Here is a 19,624-nt window from a genome sequence, read left to right as displayed (position 1 = left end):
TCCTCACGGGAGGAAGAAGAGAAGGATAGGAAGAGGTTGAGGAGGAGGGGGGACATGGCAGGAGGGGAGCGTCGCTGGTGACGAGAGAGGGGCAGGAGAGATACTAAGAAGAGGGGGTGTTTTGTAAAATGTAGGGGGACAGGTGTAGTGAAAGATGGGTGACATTTGGGAGAGGAGGGGCTGAGAGACGGCAGGACCGTGTGGGCAAAGTTGAGGGGAGGGAGAAGGCAGAGGGGTTTGCCAATTGCAGAGAATAGGCCGTGGGTGAGGATAGACAGAAAAAAGGTTGAATGGAGGAGAGGGGCAGGAGGCCGACAGCAAGCGAACGGAGAAATGCAGAGAGAAAGAGTGTGAGAAACAGAATGAAAGAATAAGTGGGAGAGAAAGACATTAAAAGAAGAGAGAAGAGAGAGGCAGAGGGAGACCGAAGCCATGGATGAATAGAGAAAAATAGGAGGAGGCTGTACTCCAAGGTGCCAGTGAGGCAGAAGACAGGCAGGAGAGAAGGAGGAGCGAGGAGGGAAGACAGGAGAGGGCAGGAGGGAGACTTACGTGAAGGCGAAGGCCACCAGAGCACCACTAACCACTATAAAGTCCAGGATGTTCCACAAGTCCCTGAAATAGGAGCCCTGGTGCAAGACCAAGCCCAGATCCACCATCTAACACAGACACACAGAGAGAGAGAGAGAGAGAGAGAGAGAGAGAGAGAGAAATAATAAGAGAAAAGTCAGAGAAAAGAATCAGAAACTTTGCCACAACCTTACAAACAGAGACTTAAGTATTTAACACATGTAGAATGGGTGTACATTTCCTTCCAATACAATTTCTTTCTCATATGATTAGCAACACATTAGTAGAAATATATTGACCCTGAGGCGGGGGTCACAAACCTTCCAGAAGAAAGTGTCCATCCTTGGCATAGAAAGATTCAGGACATTTCCTTACCTTTATCAGCATCTCAAAAGTGAACACTCCTGTGAAGACATAGTCAAAGTAGCGCAGAACCTGCACATAGAGAGAGAGAGAATGACTTGGTGTTGCTTCATCATTGTCAGAGAGAGTTGGACTGTGTGTGGACTGTCTGTCTTACATTGTTGCGGGGGGATTCAGGCCAGACAGGGTCCTCAGCAGCCAGGGCAATACTGCTCATGGCGATGACCAGCAGGATACACATCTCAAAATAACGCAGGGTGCATATGTAGTGACACGCCCGGCGAAACCTAGGAGCACACAAAGGAATGTTTTCTTCAACATTTATTTACTGTGTGTGTATGCAGGTGTTGTATTTGTGACTTTACAGGAGACCCATTTTACATCCAGCATCCAGCTCTGAATCCAAAGATCAATACTCTATCAAACACAAAAGGAAATGTGGCTTTCCAAGTTGGATGTGTGCAGACAGGCAGTATACATCCCTTTTTATCAGCCTGTGTGAATGGATATATGTCTTTTTGTGTGCGTGTACTTATGACGATTCTACTTACGGGTTGGTGGTGGACAGGATGAACATGGAGCTGAAGGGAGGCATGGGCCTGGGTCCTCCTTCACCTGCCTTCTCATCATCATCATCGTCCTTGTCCTCCTTCTTCGGCAGAGGCTCCGTGTTGGCATTCTTATTGACTGGACCAAAGAGAAAGAAAATGTGTTATTTAAGGAAAGAATTAAGTGCATGAATTGCCACATGGCTAAAACAGAGGAGAGGAGAGGAGAGGAGAGGAGAGGAGAAGAGAGGAGAGGAGAGGAGAGATGAAGAGAACACACACTCATTCTATCTCCCCTTACCCTGCAGTATGGCGTTGGTGGATGGAAAAATGGGCATGTCCACAGCTGTGTAGTCTGGATGGGGCAGCCGGATGATGCTGTTGGCGCGGTGGTGTCCCACGTTCCCATAGCTATCTATCCCGACCAAGCTCCCATGAGTGCCACTGTTAGCAAGATGGAGAGCCGATCCGAAGCCAGGGGCCGGAGTGTGGTTGGCAACCAGGTTGGGGTGGCCCTCGCCGGGCGGGGTAGAGACGGAGACCAGTTTGGTATTCATGAGGTTGTCCATATCCTCGCTGTACTGGCTGTCCTGCCGGGAGAGGCTCTTCTGGATGGGCCGGGTGGTGGAGAGATTAGGGCCACTGCCATCCCTGGAAAGAGGGAAGCAGGGAGTAAGGAGAAATTGGGGGATGAAAGGAGAGAAAGAGGAAGTTGAAAAAGAGTGAGGAAAGGAAAGTGGAGGAGAGGGGAGAAAAGAAGGGATGAAATTCAGAGAGAGGTAATGAGAAATGGAAGAGGAAAAATAGTGGAGAGAATAACCCAAAATATCTTTCATGGTTGTTGCTATAGAATATCTTATTACTACAGCTTCGCGCATTGGACATACTTCCTACGGTGCTGGCACATCCTCTTCCCCTCGCCATCCAACTGGTTGCTATGGCGACTCCGCCTGGGCCTCCTTTCGCCGCCTTCGCCGCCTCCCTCCTGCTCTCCTCCTTCTCCTCCGTCCATCCCTTTGCTCTTGTGCCTCCCCGCTCCTCCGCCTCCTCCCCCGCCTTCCTCGTCGTCCGCGTTCCTCCGGTGTTGCCTGGGCTTCCTGTGCTCCGGCTGCCCTCCGCCTCGACTGCCGCTCCGGGTGTGGTGGTGCCGCCTGGGGGGCCTCTCCTCCGAGCCTGGCCCCGGGACCAGCGTGGCATCCAGTCGGGTGTGGGAGGTGTGGTGGTGGTGCTCGGCTTTACGGCTCCGCCTGCTCTCCGTGGACTCGCCCCGCTCCAACGGAGGCCTGCCTGGCCCCGATCCGCCTCCTCCTCCTCCTCCTCCTACTTGACCACCGCGTTCGTGGAGGCGCGTCTGCCTGTGCAGCTCATCAGCAGGGTGCTGCTGGCTGAAGCGGAGGTCTGAGTTGCTGGCGGTGGTCTTGTTGGTGTTGTTGTTGCGGTTCTCATGGGGGTCGACCACCAAGGGCCGATCCAGGTGGGTCTTCATGTCTGGACGGATGTGTCGTGAGTAGTTGACCTGCAGGGAGAGAGAGGAGCAGGAGAGGAGGGGAAGGGGGAGGAAAATAGGGAGGAACAAGACCAGAGAGGATAGTGGAAGAGGAGAGGAAGAGTGGGGATAGGGGGAGAGGAGTGTCAGGTATAATGGGCAAGGGAAGGGGAGTCTTGGATTTAAGCTTTTCTATCCTTGGAGAAAATTAGCAATTCCCTTAGGTAAGAAACATGGATTGGGAGAAATGTTTATCCATACGTTAACCTTAGTTAAAGTTAACCATACATAAATAAACACCAGATAAGGCACATGTAACTTCATCATTGCCATCCCTTGTGTACACTGATAGCACAAGTCTAGGGGCCAGTGTTTTGCCTTGTCCTTTACATTGTTGTGCTCCTCCCTCCCTGTCCTTGCCTTCCAGCGGTCGTCGGTGTCCAGCTCGTTATAGAGGGCCTCGCGGCTGGATGCCAGTGTCTGCTTCCGCAGCTCCTTGGTGCGTTGTTCCCACACTGACTTATTGCTCCCCCTGTGGTTCTTCTGCTGCTCCTTACTGCAAAGTGAGGCAGGAGGGAGAGGGTGGATTAAAGATCTGTTTCAAGAAATGTATTGCTGCGCAAACACACACACACACACACAAAAACATGACAATGATGTGACAACCAACACTAAAAATACAAGTACATAAAAGAGCCAGTACACCAAGACACACTGGGGGCCACAGACATTTAAAGGGTCATCTGGCTGGACCTATAGAATAAGGCAGCTCAACAGAACAGGGTTTTGGGTGTCTACACAGTTTGCCAAAGCACGGGGCAGGACAGCCCTACTTTGGGAAACCCTGTAAGGACACAAAATGGAGGATAACACTGAGGCAAGGTCAGAATTTGACATATTAATCTATAATGAGCCCCCACAAAAACTACGATCCAAACACAAAATTTGCTTAATGGACTTTCTGCAGAAGAAAAAGCCAAAATAGCAACCCAAAATCCCCACGGACCTTAAGAGGACTATGGTGAAGTCACTGGGATCACAAGAATCTGTTATTGGGTTATGGTGACTGAGCAGTGATTTTTACCCACTCGATACAAAAACACCCTGAACCAATGGCAGACTCCCATAACGTCAATGACCCCTCCTCTCTTCCCCTATAAACCTCTACCAGTAATCCACTTTAACTCCCTTTTCTCCCAGGGCCAACAGTCAACCACAGTAAAGCGACAGCCATACTGCGAGATGCAGGCAACATAAAATATACTCAAAAACATAAGCCAACGCAAGTAACAACAATTTAAAAAAGCCAGGGATAGAATTCATAAAAAGTTAAGAACAAAGGGACAAGGAAAAGGAGGGTGTTCTAAAAACAGGAAAGGAAAGCAAGGGATGGAAGTAGAAATCAATAAAGAGAAGGGAGTCATAAATGAATAAACAAATAAATAAATACCAGTCCAGAAAGGGGTCGGTAGCGTTGTGACGCTCACTGTGTACTTTGTTGCTGAGGAGGGAAACAGCTGGTGAGTGAGATGGCACAAGAGAACACCAGGAGGATTTCATTCCAAAATGTGATATCCCTCCACCATGTGAAAAATTTGACACCTACCCTGAAAAATGATCACGATCATTACCATGCAATATTAAAATGTGCTACAAAAAGGAATTACTAAATTAATTAAATTGTATTCTTAAATGTAAAAAAAAAAACAGTTATCGACTATCTTAGGAAATAGTAACAGTTTTGAGGAAGCAAAATGGAGGAAACCTTTTCCCCAAATGGGGTATACAGCATTTTGGAATGAAACCCTTCACACACACACTCACACAAACACATGCACCCACACAGATGCATGCACACACACACACATACACACACACACACACACTCACCTCTACTTATCTCCTCTCATTTCACACTGCAGTTTGTTCCATCTCTGCATCTAAAACAGTCCTATTTATTTTTCTCTGTCCTCCTTTTTGCAATCTCCCAAATTTCATCTTTCTTGCATCACTCTCCACTTACTCTGCATGACTACTGCTGTTTTGTTCTGAGCTTTCTCGTTCTGCATCCCTTAGAATATCTTTCTCAATCCCTAGCTGTATCTCTGATATTCTTATTTGTCTGTATTTTCCACTTGCTTTTTCTCCCTCAATTTAAATCTCAAAATCTCCAGCCACGTTTCTTCAAGTGACTGCTGCTCCTGCTCTCCAAATCCTTCTTCTCTGTCTTCCTCCATCAAGTTTTTTCTATTCTTTAAAATGCACAAGTGCCCATGTGCCCTTTTCTCTTCATGAATACATCACACTTGTCTCTCCTCTTTCGTGTCTGCCCCCTGTAACGATTACACTATTAAACCATTTCTTCACTTTCGAAAAGCTTCTACAAATAATGGTGTTTATTCTACACGTAGAGACCTTATGTTTGCCACTGTGAACCATCAATAGTATCAAAGTGCACTTTGCAAAAATAATGCACTGAAATATGCATAAATGGAATATATTCATCAGAAGATGTGTCGACAGGAATAAAAACACATTAAAGAAATATTTTACCAACCAAATCAGAATATTTTTTGTTTCGTAAGATTTTAGCGCACAGTGTAGTTTATGTCTAGTGGAGCCTACGAGCTAGTTTAGCATAATCTCAAAACTGTTAGCATATGTGCCGTGGTGCATTAAATACTGGAAACACAGAGGTGAAACTGCTACCAGCTTCCACATACAGTGTGTCACACAACAGTAAATTGATTAAAAAGTGAATTTGCCGAACTGTTATTGTATTCCTTTAATCCACGTAGACTAAACGGCTGTTTAAAGCAGCATTATGTTATCATTACGAGAGCACTTGTTAGAGTTATGTAGCCTTACAACTGTGCTCCATAGGTTTTGCGTAGCTTTCATGGTGGCCTCCTCCCTGAATCTACCATAGAATATCTCCTTAAGAGATTCTCCATGCACCAGTGATGTCCCCAACTTGAAAATCCCTGCTAGGAAAAACCAGGACCATCTCAATTGGAATTTCAATGCCTTCCCTTTTCTATATTGCAGAAATGAGGGATTTGGATTCACACTGATACAGTGGAACATAACGTATGGCACAGACATGCAGACATAGTTTTGTGATATACCGTTTAGTTCAAGAAAATCAGCCAATTAAAATCTAATCCAAGACTCTACTTTCTATTTACCTCTTTTTTCACTTCCTTAGTTTTGAAACCAAAAGGATTAAGTGATATATAGAGAAGTCTGGCAGTGGCACATTTCTTATATACAGTATGTCTAGTTTGTTAATCCTCTGGAAAAGTGTGGAGGCAATTTTATCTGTAGTATAGTATAGTAGTGTGCTGTACTATAACACTGTTCTAGGATGCAAATGTAGCCTTTCTACCCAAAACAAGCAGTCAAAACCAGTCACACACACACAAACACATGCACTCTCTTGAAAAATAAATAGTTCATCTTAATAGGGCTACCTGGTAAAATAAAGGTTAAGTGCACACAGACACAAGTGATCACAACACAGTAAAATAGGTGCATACAGTATCATGTAACAGTGTGATTCCTGAAATGATGAACATTAGTGTGCATGTCTATGTATGCATGAATCCAAATTTTACCCTTGTGTCTGTTTATTCACATATGACGGTGATCTGAGTGTGTGTGAATGTGTGCACACATAGGATATAAAGAAGGCAGAGGCTGACACAAGTATCAAAGCAGTAAAGGTTAAAATTGTGTGTGAGTGTTGTGTGTGTGATATTTCCAAGCAGTCTCGGGCTCCCCTGTTGTGCTTTTTTAGGGACAGGCCACAGTGTGTCTGTGTGCGCTTGTGTGCGCTTGTGTGCGCGTGTGTGTGTGTGTGTGTGTGTGTGTGTGTGTGTGTGTGTGTGTGTGTGCGTGTGTGCGTGTGTGTGTGAACTTTACCCGGAGCGGAAGGAAAGACCCCTGTGTATACAGAGAAAAGAGATCAAAGACTCTGACTCTCCTGACCAGAGGAGGGCTGGCCCAGATCAAACATTGGCGCGTGTGTGTGTGTGTCTGTGTCTGTGTGTGTGTTTATTTGAGTGTGTGTTTTAGTATAAAAGAGTGAGATAGAGAAGGAGAAAGAGGAAAGTGTGTGCATATATTGGTGTATATTGCTGCCGTCAGGTGAAAACCTTGTAACTGTAATTGTGCTGAGTTTTATGTTTGTTGTTTTCTTTAATTAAAAATTATATGGCTTTCTATGGTCAATGGGTCGATTCCTAAGTTGACATTTTGGAGATACTTTTTTTCCCACCCAAAAGCATTGTTATACTGTATCTATGAAAGGACAGATGAAGCATATGAATCACACCACCACAAGTGCACATAAAAGACTGCAGAATAAAATGGATCCAAAAAGAGAGCAACAAAAATACAGAGAGAAACTCACGCCGCAATGGAGAGGTTGGCGGCAGACAGAGGGCTGACTTCAGCCACCTCCTTGGCCTTCTGCAGTGCTATCTTCTGACTGGCTGCCTCCTCTTCCTCCTGCTCATCCTGCAGAGAGATGGAGAGAGAGAGAGAGAGAGAGAGAGAGAGTGGGATGAGGAAGGGAATAAAGAAAGAGAGGGAGAGAGTGCAATAGGGATGGCGGTAGAGAAGGAAGTGGACATAAAAAGAATATATTGAGAGGTACAATGTAAGGGCATAACACAGTTGGTTATTGTGGATGAGAGAGGAAACTGAAAAAAAATATATATAAAAAAGCTGGAAGGGATATAGGCAGGTAGCCAAATGTTTAGAGACAAAAGTGATTGGACTGTAGTGTACCTTGGTCAGTTCCTGTGCGTTGGCCAAATTGTCCACAGCGATAGCCAAGAACACATTCAGCAGAGTGTCTGAACAGGGAGTTAATGGAAATCCATACTGCGTGGGAGTTTGTTTGTGCATGTGTATACAGCATACACATACAATAACTGACGCTGATGTCAATTATTGAAATTGTCACAGCTCAAATGCGTTGTACAGTGCAGTGGGTGGCAGGGTGACCTGTTGGGCCTCCCATAACCGGGAGGGTCATAGCCAATATGTCACCCTTGTTACAATAATATCTCTGTTACATTATCTTTAAGCCTGCCACTGGACCTCCACCAGTACCTGGTTGGACCTAGTGGGATATATGAAGAAACAAAATGCTAATTGCAATGTGAACAATATGGCTAAGAAATCCTGTGCAAACATCTGTATGTGTATGCATGTGCATTAATGTGTATACAGTCTGACCAATGTCATTTACTAAAACTGCTGTTCATCACTGCAAAAAATGACTACAAATGTCTTTATGTATCTGTGTGAGAGTGGATTTTGCATACGAGTTTTGCATTTTCATGCCAATTAAGGGATACAGTTGCCGAAAAGCGTGAGTACAATGAAGAAGACAGAGAAGGCCATGCCCTTGTTGACTCCGCCCTGAGACTTGATGCCGTCATACATCACCATGTTCCAGTCCTCGCCCGTCAGGATCTGGCCACACACACACACACACAAAGTGTACATTATTAGTAATCTGATGATGTTTTAAGAGACACACACGGCTTGAACATATAGACACACTTGAGCACAATTATCATGCGTTCGATAAATGACATTTAAAAATTCAAGTCGCATTCTAAATTCTATATCAGTCCCTCTTGTGCAAATCCTCTTCACTCCATTAATCTCCTTCCTAATCCAGCCCCCATCGTCTCCTACCATCTTGCTTCTGTCCCTCCCTCCGTACTTCCTTTTCTCCCTCCATTGCTTCTTCTCACTCCCCCCCCCCCCCTCCCTCCCTCCCCTCTGCATTGTCTCCCCTGCTCACCTGGAACACTGTCATTATTGCTGCGGGGAAGGTATCGAAGTTGGTCGGAGGAGTGCCATTTTCAAAATTAAACCTAGCAGGGGAAAAAAAAGAACAGATGGAGAAAGGCAGATGGAAGAGAGAGATCGAAAAGAGACAGAGAAGTGTAAAGGCAAACAGAGAGAGGCAGAGAAAAAGAGAGCATGCGGAAAAAAGGGCAATCAGAACTAGAAGCATCTTACAAGTACAACAATGAATTTTTCTGAAAAACGAAAACTTAGCAATCAACAGAATCCACACAATCTCCTGGGTGAAAATTGAACACGGGTTATTAGAAATGGCAAGGAAAGGAAAGGGAGAGAGAGAGAAGGAGAGAGGGAGAGAGAGAGAGGGAGAGAGAGAGAGAGAGAGAGAGAGAGAGAAGAGAGAGAAGCCAAGGTAGAGAGAAATAGCACTGACTGTCCTCCGAAGAGCTGCATGCCTAGCAGGGCAAAGACAACTATGAAGAGGAAGAGCAGGAAGAGCAAGCTGATGATGGACTTCATTGAGTTGAGCAGAGAGACGACTAGGTTACGCAAAGATGCCCAGTACCTGAGAGAGAGAAAGAGAGAGAGAGAAAGAGAGAGGGGAGTGATATATGTTTAATATATGTCCTTTGTTTGAAAATATGTTAGCAAAAAAGGAAGACAAAACACACAGAGGGAGAGAGAGAGAGAGAGAGACTCACTTGGTGACTTTGAAGATCCTCAATAACCTGAGAGCTCGTAGCACGCTGATGCCGAACGACGTGCCTGGCTGGACGATGGACCACAGCACTTCAAATATACTACCACAGATCACCTGACACACACACACACACACACACACACACACACACACACACACATTGGTTGTTTATCATACATTTTTCAGCAAATAATGTGCGTGCATCAGCAGATAATTTGTGATGCATTTTTGTGGTGTGTGGGTATATCTGCTTGTTCATGTGTGTATGTGATGGATGTATTTGTGTGTGTGTGTGTGTGTCTGTGTATATGAATGTGCATGTGATGTGTGTGCGTATATATTTGTTTCTGTGCGTGTCTTTGTGCCTGTGTGCGTGTTTTGACATGAGTGTGTATGTGTGTGTGTGTTCACGTGTGCATATGTGTGCGATGCGTCTGCTTGTGATTGTGTGTGTGTGTGTGTGCTGTTTATTCATGTGAGTGTGTGTGCCCAAGTGCCGTGGGACTCACGATGCAGTCGAAGCAGTTGAAGGAGGAGTTGAGGTAGGCCTGCCTGCCCAGGCCATACATCTTTATAAACATTTCCGACAGGAAGATCCCCAGGAAGATGAATTCAGCAAAATCTAGATGGAGGGGAAAAGGCAGGAAGAGAGGGGAGGGAAGGAAGAATGAAGGGGGAGGGGAGGAAGAGAAGCTCAAAAGTGAGTGGTACAGCAAGGGAGCAGACTGAGATTATGCATCCCTCTATCATTCCACCCATACATCCAATCATCTACATCTGTATGTGTCTGTGTGCATTTGTATACCTGCTGTGTGCATGTAAAAATGAGAGACGGAGAGAGAGGCTGTATGAGAGGGAGATATGTGTGTGTGAAAGAGAGTGCGAGAGAGAAAGAGAGTCTCACTTGTAGACAGACTTTTCTACCCACCTCCTCACCTCCTCCTCAGCTCTTTCATGGATTTACTCACATTTACTCATGGATTTGCTCACCCAGTCACCCTCGATAATCTGTAATGAGTGTGTGTGTGTGTGTGTTCACGTATGTGTAGCTATCTGTGTGCATCCCCCTCCCACCCCTACTCACATAGAAAATCAGAGAGGGGTTCGGGCTGGTTGTAGTGCACTACAGCCACACACAGCGTGTTGAGGCCCACCAGACACAGCACGGTCCAGTAGAAGGCCTGGGTCTTCACGATGTGGCGGATGAAGAAGCGCAGCCGTCGCTCCCGCCGGTTGAAAGTTGAGCCTTCGAGCTTGGAGCTCTTCAGGCTGGCACGGGCAAACGGTGACCCTGGAAGGACAGGCAAGGTACATAGTACAAGGTCAGCTTTAAAGTGAAACTTACAGTGATGATGAGGATATTTCAAGAGTAAAAACAGGGTTAAAAAATACAATCCACTCAGTGTGCAAAACATTAGGACTAATATAGAGCTGCATCCACTTTTTGCACAATCCATGACGTCTTTATCTTTATCCCCTTCATGACTTAAAAGAAAACACTGAGTTTTCGGAAGATAGGCTCTATGGTCAATTTACTTGTTAAGTAATAGCATATCAAAGTCATCCATGTGCCCCCAGCATATTGTTGGCTCCAGTGCACCATGCTAACACTGTAGGATACACTATGTTGAGTGATAGCCCTAACCCTACACGTGGATGATTTTGGTGTCTATGTTTTCATTGGGTAAGTTGACCAACAAGCCAATCTCCCAAATACTTGGTGTACTTTTAACTGCAACTTTTTTTTCAATCTGGATTCACCTGATCAGTATTTTTTATGGAAAGAGCAAGTGCTCATGACATCACATCCTTTGACTTCGGTGTTGCTGTTCAGTTTTTTTTATTAAGCAACAGCTAATTCACAACTATCTTCAAGGATCTGTCAAAGAGTAAAGAAATTATCTTCGGATGCCGTGTTTTTGTGTTTGTTGTTTGACACCGTTTCTCTTATGCGGCCTGCTAGTTGCGGCATTAGTGGAGCATGTAACATCCTGACCGAGGCACCTTCCACGTCAGCAGATGTACGAGCTGCCCCTCCCGCTCGGAGACATCCAGCACAGCAGTCTGGGGGGCAACAGCATACGTGCTTTGTATTTGCTGTGGCCATCTGCTCCCAGTTCTCAGGCCCCCAGTTTCCACCACCGAGGCACTGTTGTCAAAACTGATGGACCTGCTTTGCCTAACCTCTCTGTTCGTGCCGGTGGGTGTACAAATTACAGGCCCAACTTTTTTTGACAAATAGCTATACATAGTCACAAGTCATGTTTTTAGCACATGGTCTGCACTCTTCTTGATAGATCTAGGTCTTGGAGCTCATCAAATTACACAACATACACAACAGTATAAACATAAAGATAAAGAAAGCCTTTGTATCCCATGAGTAGAGGGGAATTACTTTGCAGGAGGGGGGTGGAGAAAGAGGGGCAGAAAGAGAGATGAAAGGGCAGGGGAGGGGAGGTAGAAAGGGCAGAGGCATGGTGACAAGGCAGAGATGGAGCAGGTAGGGGAAAGAAAAAGAGGAAAGATGAGGGGGAGGGTTGAGGAGAGGGAAAAACAGGTAAGATGAGGAGGAGGAGTGCAGAGGAGCAGAGAAGAGAGGGGAGGAGAGGAGAGGAGAGGGAAGGAGAGGAGGGTCAGGTAATGCTGATATGCACTGATATGCAAGATAAGATAGCATCTGTGTGTACCTGTGGTTTGCCTTTGAGCGTGTGTGTGTGTGTGTGTGTGTGTGTGTGTGTGTGTGCACGTGTCTTACCCACTGCCAGGTCTCCTTCCCCTTCCTCAGGGTTGAGAAGCTCAGCTTTGTTCTTATGGTTCTTTGTGGCTCTCCTACGGGAGCCTGTAGAGGACAGAAAGCATATGTGTTTTATCGTGTGTGTCCTCCATGCACAAATTGGTAACAAAAGACTAAACATTGATTCCTCTCATGTGTTTCTTTCATTGTAATTACATAGAGGTATTATCATTTCAACTCAAAGGAGATGATATACATGTATCATCATCATATCATCTCATGCACACACACACACACACACACACACACACACACACACACACAAAGACTACAAAGAAAATGGTAAATGTATACCATCATAGTCTCCATCATTTCCATCATCCGCCAAGATGACTTCTTCTTCAAAACACACAAGAGAACAAATTGGTTAAAAGTGGTCATTTAAAAAAATAATATATAACAGCCACACACTTGAATCAGAAATACTACCTGAATGCACTGCACATGATCACTAAACAATCAGATTCATTCCGGCTCAAGTCTTATGAATTCTACATTTGCTGGACATGCAGCAATGCTTAAAACAATACAATTGAAAGTGTAATTTCCTTCAATGGTTTTTAATCATCAATTGTCATCACTGATTTTAATTCAAATCTGAAACCAAGTCTTTGGGCTGCACCTGTCCTTGCTACTCATCCCTCCCTCCCTCCCTCCCTTTTAGCTTGTTTGTTTTTATGTAGATGTTCTTTTCAAGAAGATCAAAGGTCTATCCTTTCTATCTACCCCTTCATCCCCTCCTTCCAACATCCACCCCTCCATTCCTCTTATCCTGTCTGCATCTTTCCTGTCCTCATCAGAGGGGTCAGAGAGAAAGGACGAAAGAGAGAGAACCAGGAGCACTTGCTGGGTCTCCTCTGTCCAAGCATCAAACAGTGTTTTTAATCCTTGCCGTAGCCATGCAAATCAAGGCTTTTAAAACATATTTCACCATAAGAGAGCCTTGGCTACGATTCACATTTGTTTGATATATTTTGCATCATTTATCACTGACTAAGAATGCATATTTTTCTAAATTGACTCCATTATGGTCAAGAAAACTGCACCTCTCAGTGTAGATTTAGTAAACTAGCCAATCATACTCTGCTCAAAGCCCAGGCAGGACAATTGGTTAAATAATTTGAATTCAAAAAGGGACAGATGGTGTCCTGTCAGGAGACACAGCTGAGTGATATCTACAAATGCAACCCATGGTCACTCTGTTCCAGTGGGACGTGCTCCAATCAGGACAAAACCAACCTCCTACTAACTGAGTTGTCAGAGAGAAAGAGCTTTGGCTTTTTGGGAGAGAGCAGTGCCAGGAAAACTGCTTTATAAGGCTGCTGGTGTTTTTCAAAGTCTGGTTCAAGACTGAAATGCCAGTCATGGGAGGATTAAATTACTATGATCACTAAGATCCATAAAATTAACTTGCATGCTGGTTAGGGAGGCTGCCCAATAGTTGAAAGGTTGCTGGTTCAATCCCTGATAGTGTTAGTGCCAAATACTGCCCAAGTCCCCCTGAGCGAGGGCGCCTCGTGTGAATATGTGTAGCAGCCTGCTTGAAGGATGGATATTGTAAACTAGTTAACAATAGCTAAATAACCTACCACGCATATACATACCTGCTTTGCAGATCCACTCCAGGTAGCCATTGAGTTCCCTTTCAATCTGCTGCTGTCTTCGGAGCTTCAGGAACTCACTCCTGTTCTCCACACGCTCTCTCTCTTTGGCAAACTCCCTGCAGGGAGCACACACACAGTCCGGTCTTAAGCGCATACATTTTTAGTATGTGTAACCCTTGCAGTGTGAGTGCCATACTGTACATGCTGAGCTGCACAGGTCCACAAAGACACAGTGAACACACACGTACATATACTACATACACATATACAGTACAAATATGCATGAACACACTTTTTTATTCTATCATTAATGTATATGAGATGAGGAACTATGGATAAGGTCACAACTTGTACACTATCACACACACTTGCACATATACGCATTAAGTCTGTCACCCAAACACATACATTATATACATGCACACGCACGGACACACAATAGACACACACATGCTAACATACTTACATAAACACAGACATGCATGCCTATTGACACCATCTGGTGCACCCATCTCACCATTCACACATGCTGACGCACGCATTCACACACACGCACACACACACACACACACACACACACAAACACAGAGGCGGTGTATGAGACTTACCCTGACAATACACCCAGCACCAGGTTGAGCATGAAGAAGGAGCCGATGATGATGAGGGGGATGAAGTACATCCAATTCCATGCACTCCCTGAGGCATCGTTGCTCTGGAAACACACACACACACACACACACACACACATCAGACATCAGGCAGGGTCATCAATGTTTCACTCTTCTCTCTTGAACTTGATATAATAGCATCTAAGCTGACAGAAACATCACTTGGTCAATAGTTTATTAAAGCGGGCGCTGGGAAATCTTTGGAATTTGCCACCACTTCCACCAGAGATAGTTTAAATTTATGCAGATTTATGCAACTTAGGTGTCCGACACTGTTCAATGGATCTTCTTAAAACGAAAAAAAAAATATTTGACTTGTATGATCAATTTCATAACATATGCTTTGGGCTGCTGTTACACATATAGAATTAATTAATAAATCATTGTACAGGCTATATCCACCTTCATCAAGGCACAGGTAGATCAATAGCTACATAAATCAACTGCTATTGGTGTTGACATTTGTTTTGGTTTATCTGAGATTAAAGCAGGGCCATTATTCTTGTTAAAATATGTCTTATATTTTGTTTGTCTGTCTCTGCACCAAATACACCAAGGAAAATGCAAGTGCATTTAATAGACTTGGTGAATAAAAGAGATTCTGATTCTGACCCCTGATTGTTTTATAATTTATTGCATCCATGTACATGAGACATGGTATGTAGCTGATGTAATCTAGCTTCAGAAGCTGTTGATCTTGTTTGTTTTTTTTTGCCTTTAAGTGTTATCCTTGAAAGTCTTGACAATGTAAAAGAGCAGTTAAAAAATGGAGGGCAATGCGCTCAAAAGCACTGTCCATTTTGCTGTGTTTGCTGTTGGAATGTAAACGACAGTAAGGCTGACATGGTTTTGCTTAAAGTCATCTCAATAAGTAAATGCATATCTGCCACTCTAACTGTTCGGCTGCTCTCTGCACAGTAAATAATGTATAACAATTGCTTCGCTCTATCTCCCTCTCTGTCTCTACCATCCTCCTGTCCAGACTCTCCTTCTGTTTCTCTTTTGATTCTCTCCTTCATCTTATTCTCTCCATTTGCCTCCTTCCTTGCCCCCCTTTTCTCATGCTTTTCCCACCCTTCCATCCTTCCTTCCCTTCTCCTTCAGTGTGTCCAGCCTCCTCTACCCTTACTGCTTAGTCTGCACTGATTCTTCCTTTTCCCCTTTCCCACTCCCAAAAACCCTTCCTCTCTCCCAACCTGTTCTGCTCCCTTTCTCACAACCTCCTTGGCTATCTTCCCCTCTCTCCTCCTCCCTGCATCCTTCCATCTTTTTGCATGTAAGCTGGCTTTGCCGCTGTGTACCCAATGTACCGCAGACCCTTTTTTCTGCCATTAAACTTTTATCGCTCCCCTCCCCAGCAGCTGCAAGAATAACTTGGGCCGAACAGGCCCTTTTAAATATAGAGCAGCACTGAGAAGGAGGGACACAGGGAGCGAGACAGAGAAAGAGAGAGACAGCAAGAGAAAGAAAAAAGAGAGGACCATGGAGAAAGGGAGAGACAGAGGGAGAGGGAGAGACAGAGAAACACAGACAGAAAAACAAAGACCGAGAGAGAGATGGAATGAGGGTAAAGAGACATTGTAGATACTGCAGATGGAAGAAGAGAGGAGAGGATGTGAGAAGAGGAGAAAAGAGAGAGGGAATCAGTTTAAATTGAGATAGAATTGGAGAGCAATAGAAAGGGTAAGATGGACTGCGAAAGAGATAGAGAGAGAGAGAGAGAGAGAGAGAGAGACTTAACGACTACAGTAACACTCAACAACCCTCATCTACCTCTGGTCTCCATAGCAACCGTTGCCACTGACAGCAGGGAATTATTCAAAGTCTTGGGCATGAGTGATGACACTGTATAAAGACCTAGTACCCATTCAATGGACAGATGAACACTGTACAGAGGCGAAAATCACTGGAGATGCTTAGATTTCAAAACTCCTGAATTCTGGTATTTATAGAAAGACACACTTTTTGGATGGTTTGGCTCTGTAATATACTCCATCACTTTGGATAGTAAATAATACTGTGACTATTGGGTGAAATGTCAAAAAGCCAGCTTGAAGTTGAGCATATTTTCAACCACATCATATTTTTTCACATACCTGGGAAGCCTGTGGCAGTGATTTATCTGTACAAAATGGCTACCAAATATGTTAATAATCGAAAAAGGCATTATCCCCAAATATAGGATTCACATGTCAAACACACTGGTATTGTCAACTGATGTTTTATAATCTGCAATCCATTTCATTGGTTAATGTGTCTGTCTGCCACTGCAGTCCATCCATGACAAGGACTGATGAGTTGTGCTTTCTGAGATGCTATTCTGCACATCACTGTACTGCACCAGTTTGTCACCTATTAAATGAACACTTTGTCATTTTTTAACCTTATCTCCATATATTGGTCCTCACTAATACATGGTATGAGACGGCACCATGTCTGTCTACTCACTCTGTGTCTCGGAGACGGGCTGTGGGAAGTCCCAAAATTCACCCTCCCATGATGTCATTCAACTCGTAGGAACTATAACCGCTCTCTTCCTGGTCGCAGCCGGACTGCCCGCCGCCTGAGGCGGAGACGAGTATCCAGGAAGAGAGCGGTTGTAGTGATCCTTACTATTCTTGACCTCTGTCATAAACAAGCCTATGTGCCCAAAGGACTGCCACTGACTGGATGTCTGCTTACCCATTTGTCCATTCTTACATTCAATTGAACAATAACTGAAGCGCTTGATAGCTGTCAGGACAGCTTTATATAACAACCATGGCCACATATCTAACTGTGTGTACAGGCGCTCTGTTTTTGCTGGTTGAAGTGCCTAATAAGATGGCCACTGTGTAGTGAGTGTGTAAATGTGTTCCCAATCTGCTCAGCAGTACATACATAGTAGAGCAGGTCAGTCCAGCCCTCCATGGTGATACACTGGAAGACGGTGAGAACAGCAAACAGGATGTTGTCAAACTGGGTGATGCCATAGTTTGGCCCCAGCCAGTACTGTCTGCATGTGGTGCCCTCCGGACACAGCCGCGACGGAGCCTCTGTTCCACATGGAAACTCTTCCCGGATCTCGCCTAGAGATGAGTGGAGGAAGGGAAGTGGTTAAAAAGAGGTGGATATACACTATGTAAATATGCAATTGTTTTAAAGAGGATAGCCTTTTTAAATGTAACCATTGGTTTTAATGAGCACAGATAACAATGTTAACATTTTTTGTTGGCTGAAGTGCAAATATGATTTTGGCCCTTAAAATTTTGATGAGTGCTTGCTGTTGAAAACTTAAAGATTTAAAGGTATACATAAAATAGTGATGATACAGCAAAATAGGCCCTCTGAATTTTATAGACATCTGAGATTAAAAGTTCAATAGGCAAACAATAAGTTTTCAACTTGGAAACTTGGACCTGGAAAAGCTGGCAAGAGACATGTGCAGACATTTTCAGTAAATCTTCAAGAACAGACGCCAAATCTGTGAAAACTGCCAAACCAAAAAGAAATACATTCCCATTCAGAAAAAATATGAATGGGAATGGGAATATTATTTGTAGCTCTACAGACAATTTAACACCAAAGATGTTCGTTTGTAGAACTAGTCTGTGTTCATATTTTCACCACTGCTATAATTTACAATCTGCCTCAACTGGTACTGAAATAATATATTCCCCTCAAAGAGGAACAGGTGCGGACTTCATTGGGGCGAACACTGAACAAATTAAGCCTGCCTACGCTAGGGGCAAACACACACATACATGCGTGCACACACACAAAGACACACACAGACACACACACACAGCCTCCCTCAGTCGGTCACCTGTGTGATTGTCGAAGCAGGTGGTGTGGAATTTGCCCATGTAGAACTCCAGGCCGATGATGGCGAACATGAGGATGGCGAAGAAGAGCAGCAGGCCGATCTGCAGCAGGGGAATCATGGCCTTCATGATGGACTTGAGCACCACCTGCAAGCCTGGAGGACAGTGTATAAAGCATTAGGATTTATTTTTTTTTAGAATTTACTATTATTTATTATTACCATTTAATACATGGCATAGAAAAGGTTCTAAATTGTCTCTTGCGAATAAAATTTAGAATGTTTGTATGTGAAAAAAAATTGGGATTTATCAAATGCACGTATGCACACCTGTAAGTAATCTGCCATGATAAATACCACACTTTCTAAACCACCATCACGCTTGTGCACAGCTACTCATTAACATAAATATACGCCCCCAATTGACCATATATGGTAACAGCCTTTCCTTTAAATGCTGCAGGGGATGTCATTGATGTCTTCCCTATGCTGAACATGGCTCAAAGAAAGCAGGAGGAAGGGTTTGGCTTTTCTGATTGAAGAAATGTAATTTTTGGTAACTGGGGTTGTGGGATACTAAAAAGTACTTTCTGGAACCTTCAGTGGTGGATAAATAAACAAGCGAAAAAAAAATGTAGCCTGGCAGCAAGTGTGAGCTGCGTTAAACCTTGTTTTATCAGCAGAGCAGTGGTGGAAATTTAAACACAACGTTAGACCTGAAGACATTTGCCAAAAAAGGAATCACAGTCAACAAGAGGGGCATTGCTGCAACAGGCGGAGGACAGACTGAGACCAGCCTGTCCGATGTGGACCAGACACTTTGGACCAACCACTTGCCTCCTGTCATGATAGAAAATTTCATTAATCATTTGAATACATTTCTGTAAGCCCAGCACATCAAATTATTGCAAAAGCTACACTAATCAGCAAGCCATTTCTCTAGCTGCAGCTCCTCCCTGATGGTGAAGTTGGGGCAGTGGTCCAATAAAACAGGCCTTGGAAAACAAAATCACTCGTTGCTATCAGTTAAAAAGAGCCATTTTATGCACACAACCATCTATGTCTTATTGTTGCCTTTTATGATTGCACATACCCTGTATTTCAACACCCATACTAATATTTAAAATGATTATCAATTAGTCATTTTAAGTCAGTATGCTTAAATAGTAGATAATATAGTTGGACAATATGCATTGTTCAAATTATGCATGGTAAAATATGCACAAGTCATAACTTTTGTAACACAAGCATTTTTGAAAA

At 44.1% G+C, this 19,624-nt stretch overlaps 1 protein-coding gene across 1 annotated transcript in view; it reads right to left on the bottom strand.

Annotated features, from left to right (window-relative positions):
• Positions 1-19,624, bottom strand: part of LOC139640042 (voltage-dependent P/Q-type calcium channel subunit alpha-1A-like) — a gene marked incomplete at its 3' end in the record, with an annotated part of 43,201 nt that overhangs the window by 12,906 nt on the left and 10,671 nt on the right. Inside the window, exons 4-25 of the mRNA XM_071514199.1 lie at positions 18,368-18,520; positions 17,443-17,630; positions 14,503-14,606; positions 13,895-14,010; positions 12,585-12,629; positions 12,252-12,335; positions 10,581-10,787; positions 10,006-10,118; positions 9,498-9,610; positions 9,230-9,361; positions 8,792-8,864; positions 8,337-8,454; positions 7,762-7,829; positions 7,382-7,488; positions 4,418-4,468; positions 3,358-3,523; positions 2,369-2,997; positions 1,783-2,132; positions 1,485-1,620; positions 1,091-1,220; positions 946-1,005; positions 553-659 (exon numbers count right to left, since the gene is read on the bottom strand). Of these exons, the coding sequence (XP_071370300.1) occupies positions 553-659; positions 946-1,005; positions 1,091-1,220; positions 1,485-1,620; positions 1,783-2,132; positions 2,369-2,997; positions 3,358-3,523; positions 4,418-4,468; positions 7,382-7,488; positions 7,762-7,829; positions 8,337-8,454; positions 8,792-8,864; positions 9,230-9,361; positions 9,498-9,610; positions 10,006-10,118; positions 10,581-10,787; positions 12,252-12,335; positions 12,585-12,629; positions 13,895-14,010; positions 14,503-14,606; positions 17,443-17,630; positions 18,368-18,520 (3,250 nt within the window). The remainder of the gene's footprint in view (positions 1-552; positions 660-945; positions 1,006-1,090; positions 1,221-1,484; positions 1,621-1,782; positions 2,133-2,368; positions 2,998-3,357; positions 3,524-4,417; positions 4,469-7,381; positions 7,489-7,761; positions 7,830-8,336; positions 8,455-8,791; positions 8,865-9,229; positions 9,362-9,497; positions 9,611-10,005; positions 10,119-10,580; positions 10,788-12,251; positions 12,336-12,584; positions 12,630-13,894; positions 14,011-14,502; positions 14,607-17,442; positions 17,631-18,367; positions 18,521-19,624) is intronic.

The sequence above is a fragment of the Centroberyx affinis genome, unplaced genomic scaffold (assembly GCF_046629955.1).
Source record: "Centroberyx affinis isolate AG114_WGS23_722 - 3 ecotype Tasmania unplaced genomic scaffold, CSIRO-AGI_Caff_v1 ptg008237l_1, whole genome shotgun sequence".
NCBI lineage: Eukaryota > Metazoa > Chordata > Actinopteri > Beryciformes > Berycidae > Centroberyx > Centroberyx affinis.
The sequence above is the reverse complement of the archived record's forward strand: the minus strand, read 5'-3'. Positions and strand labels throughout refer to the sequence as shown.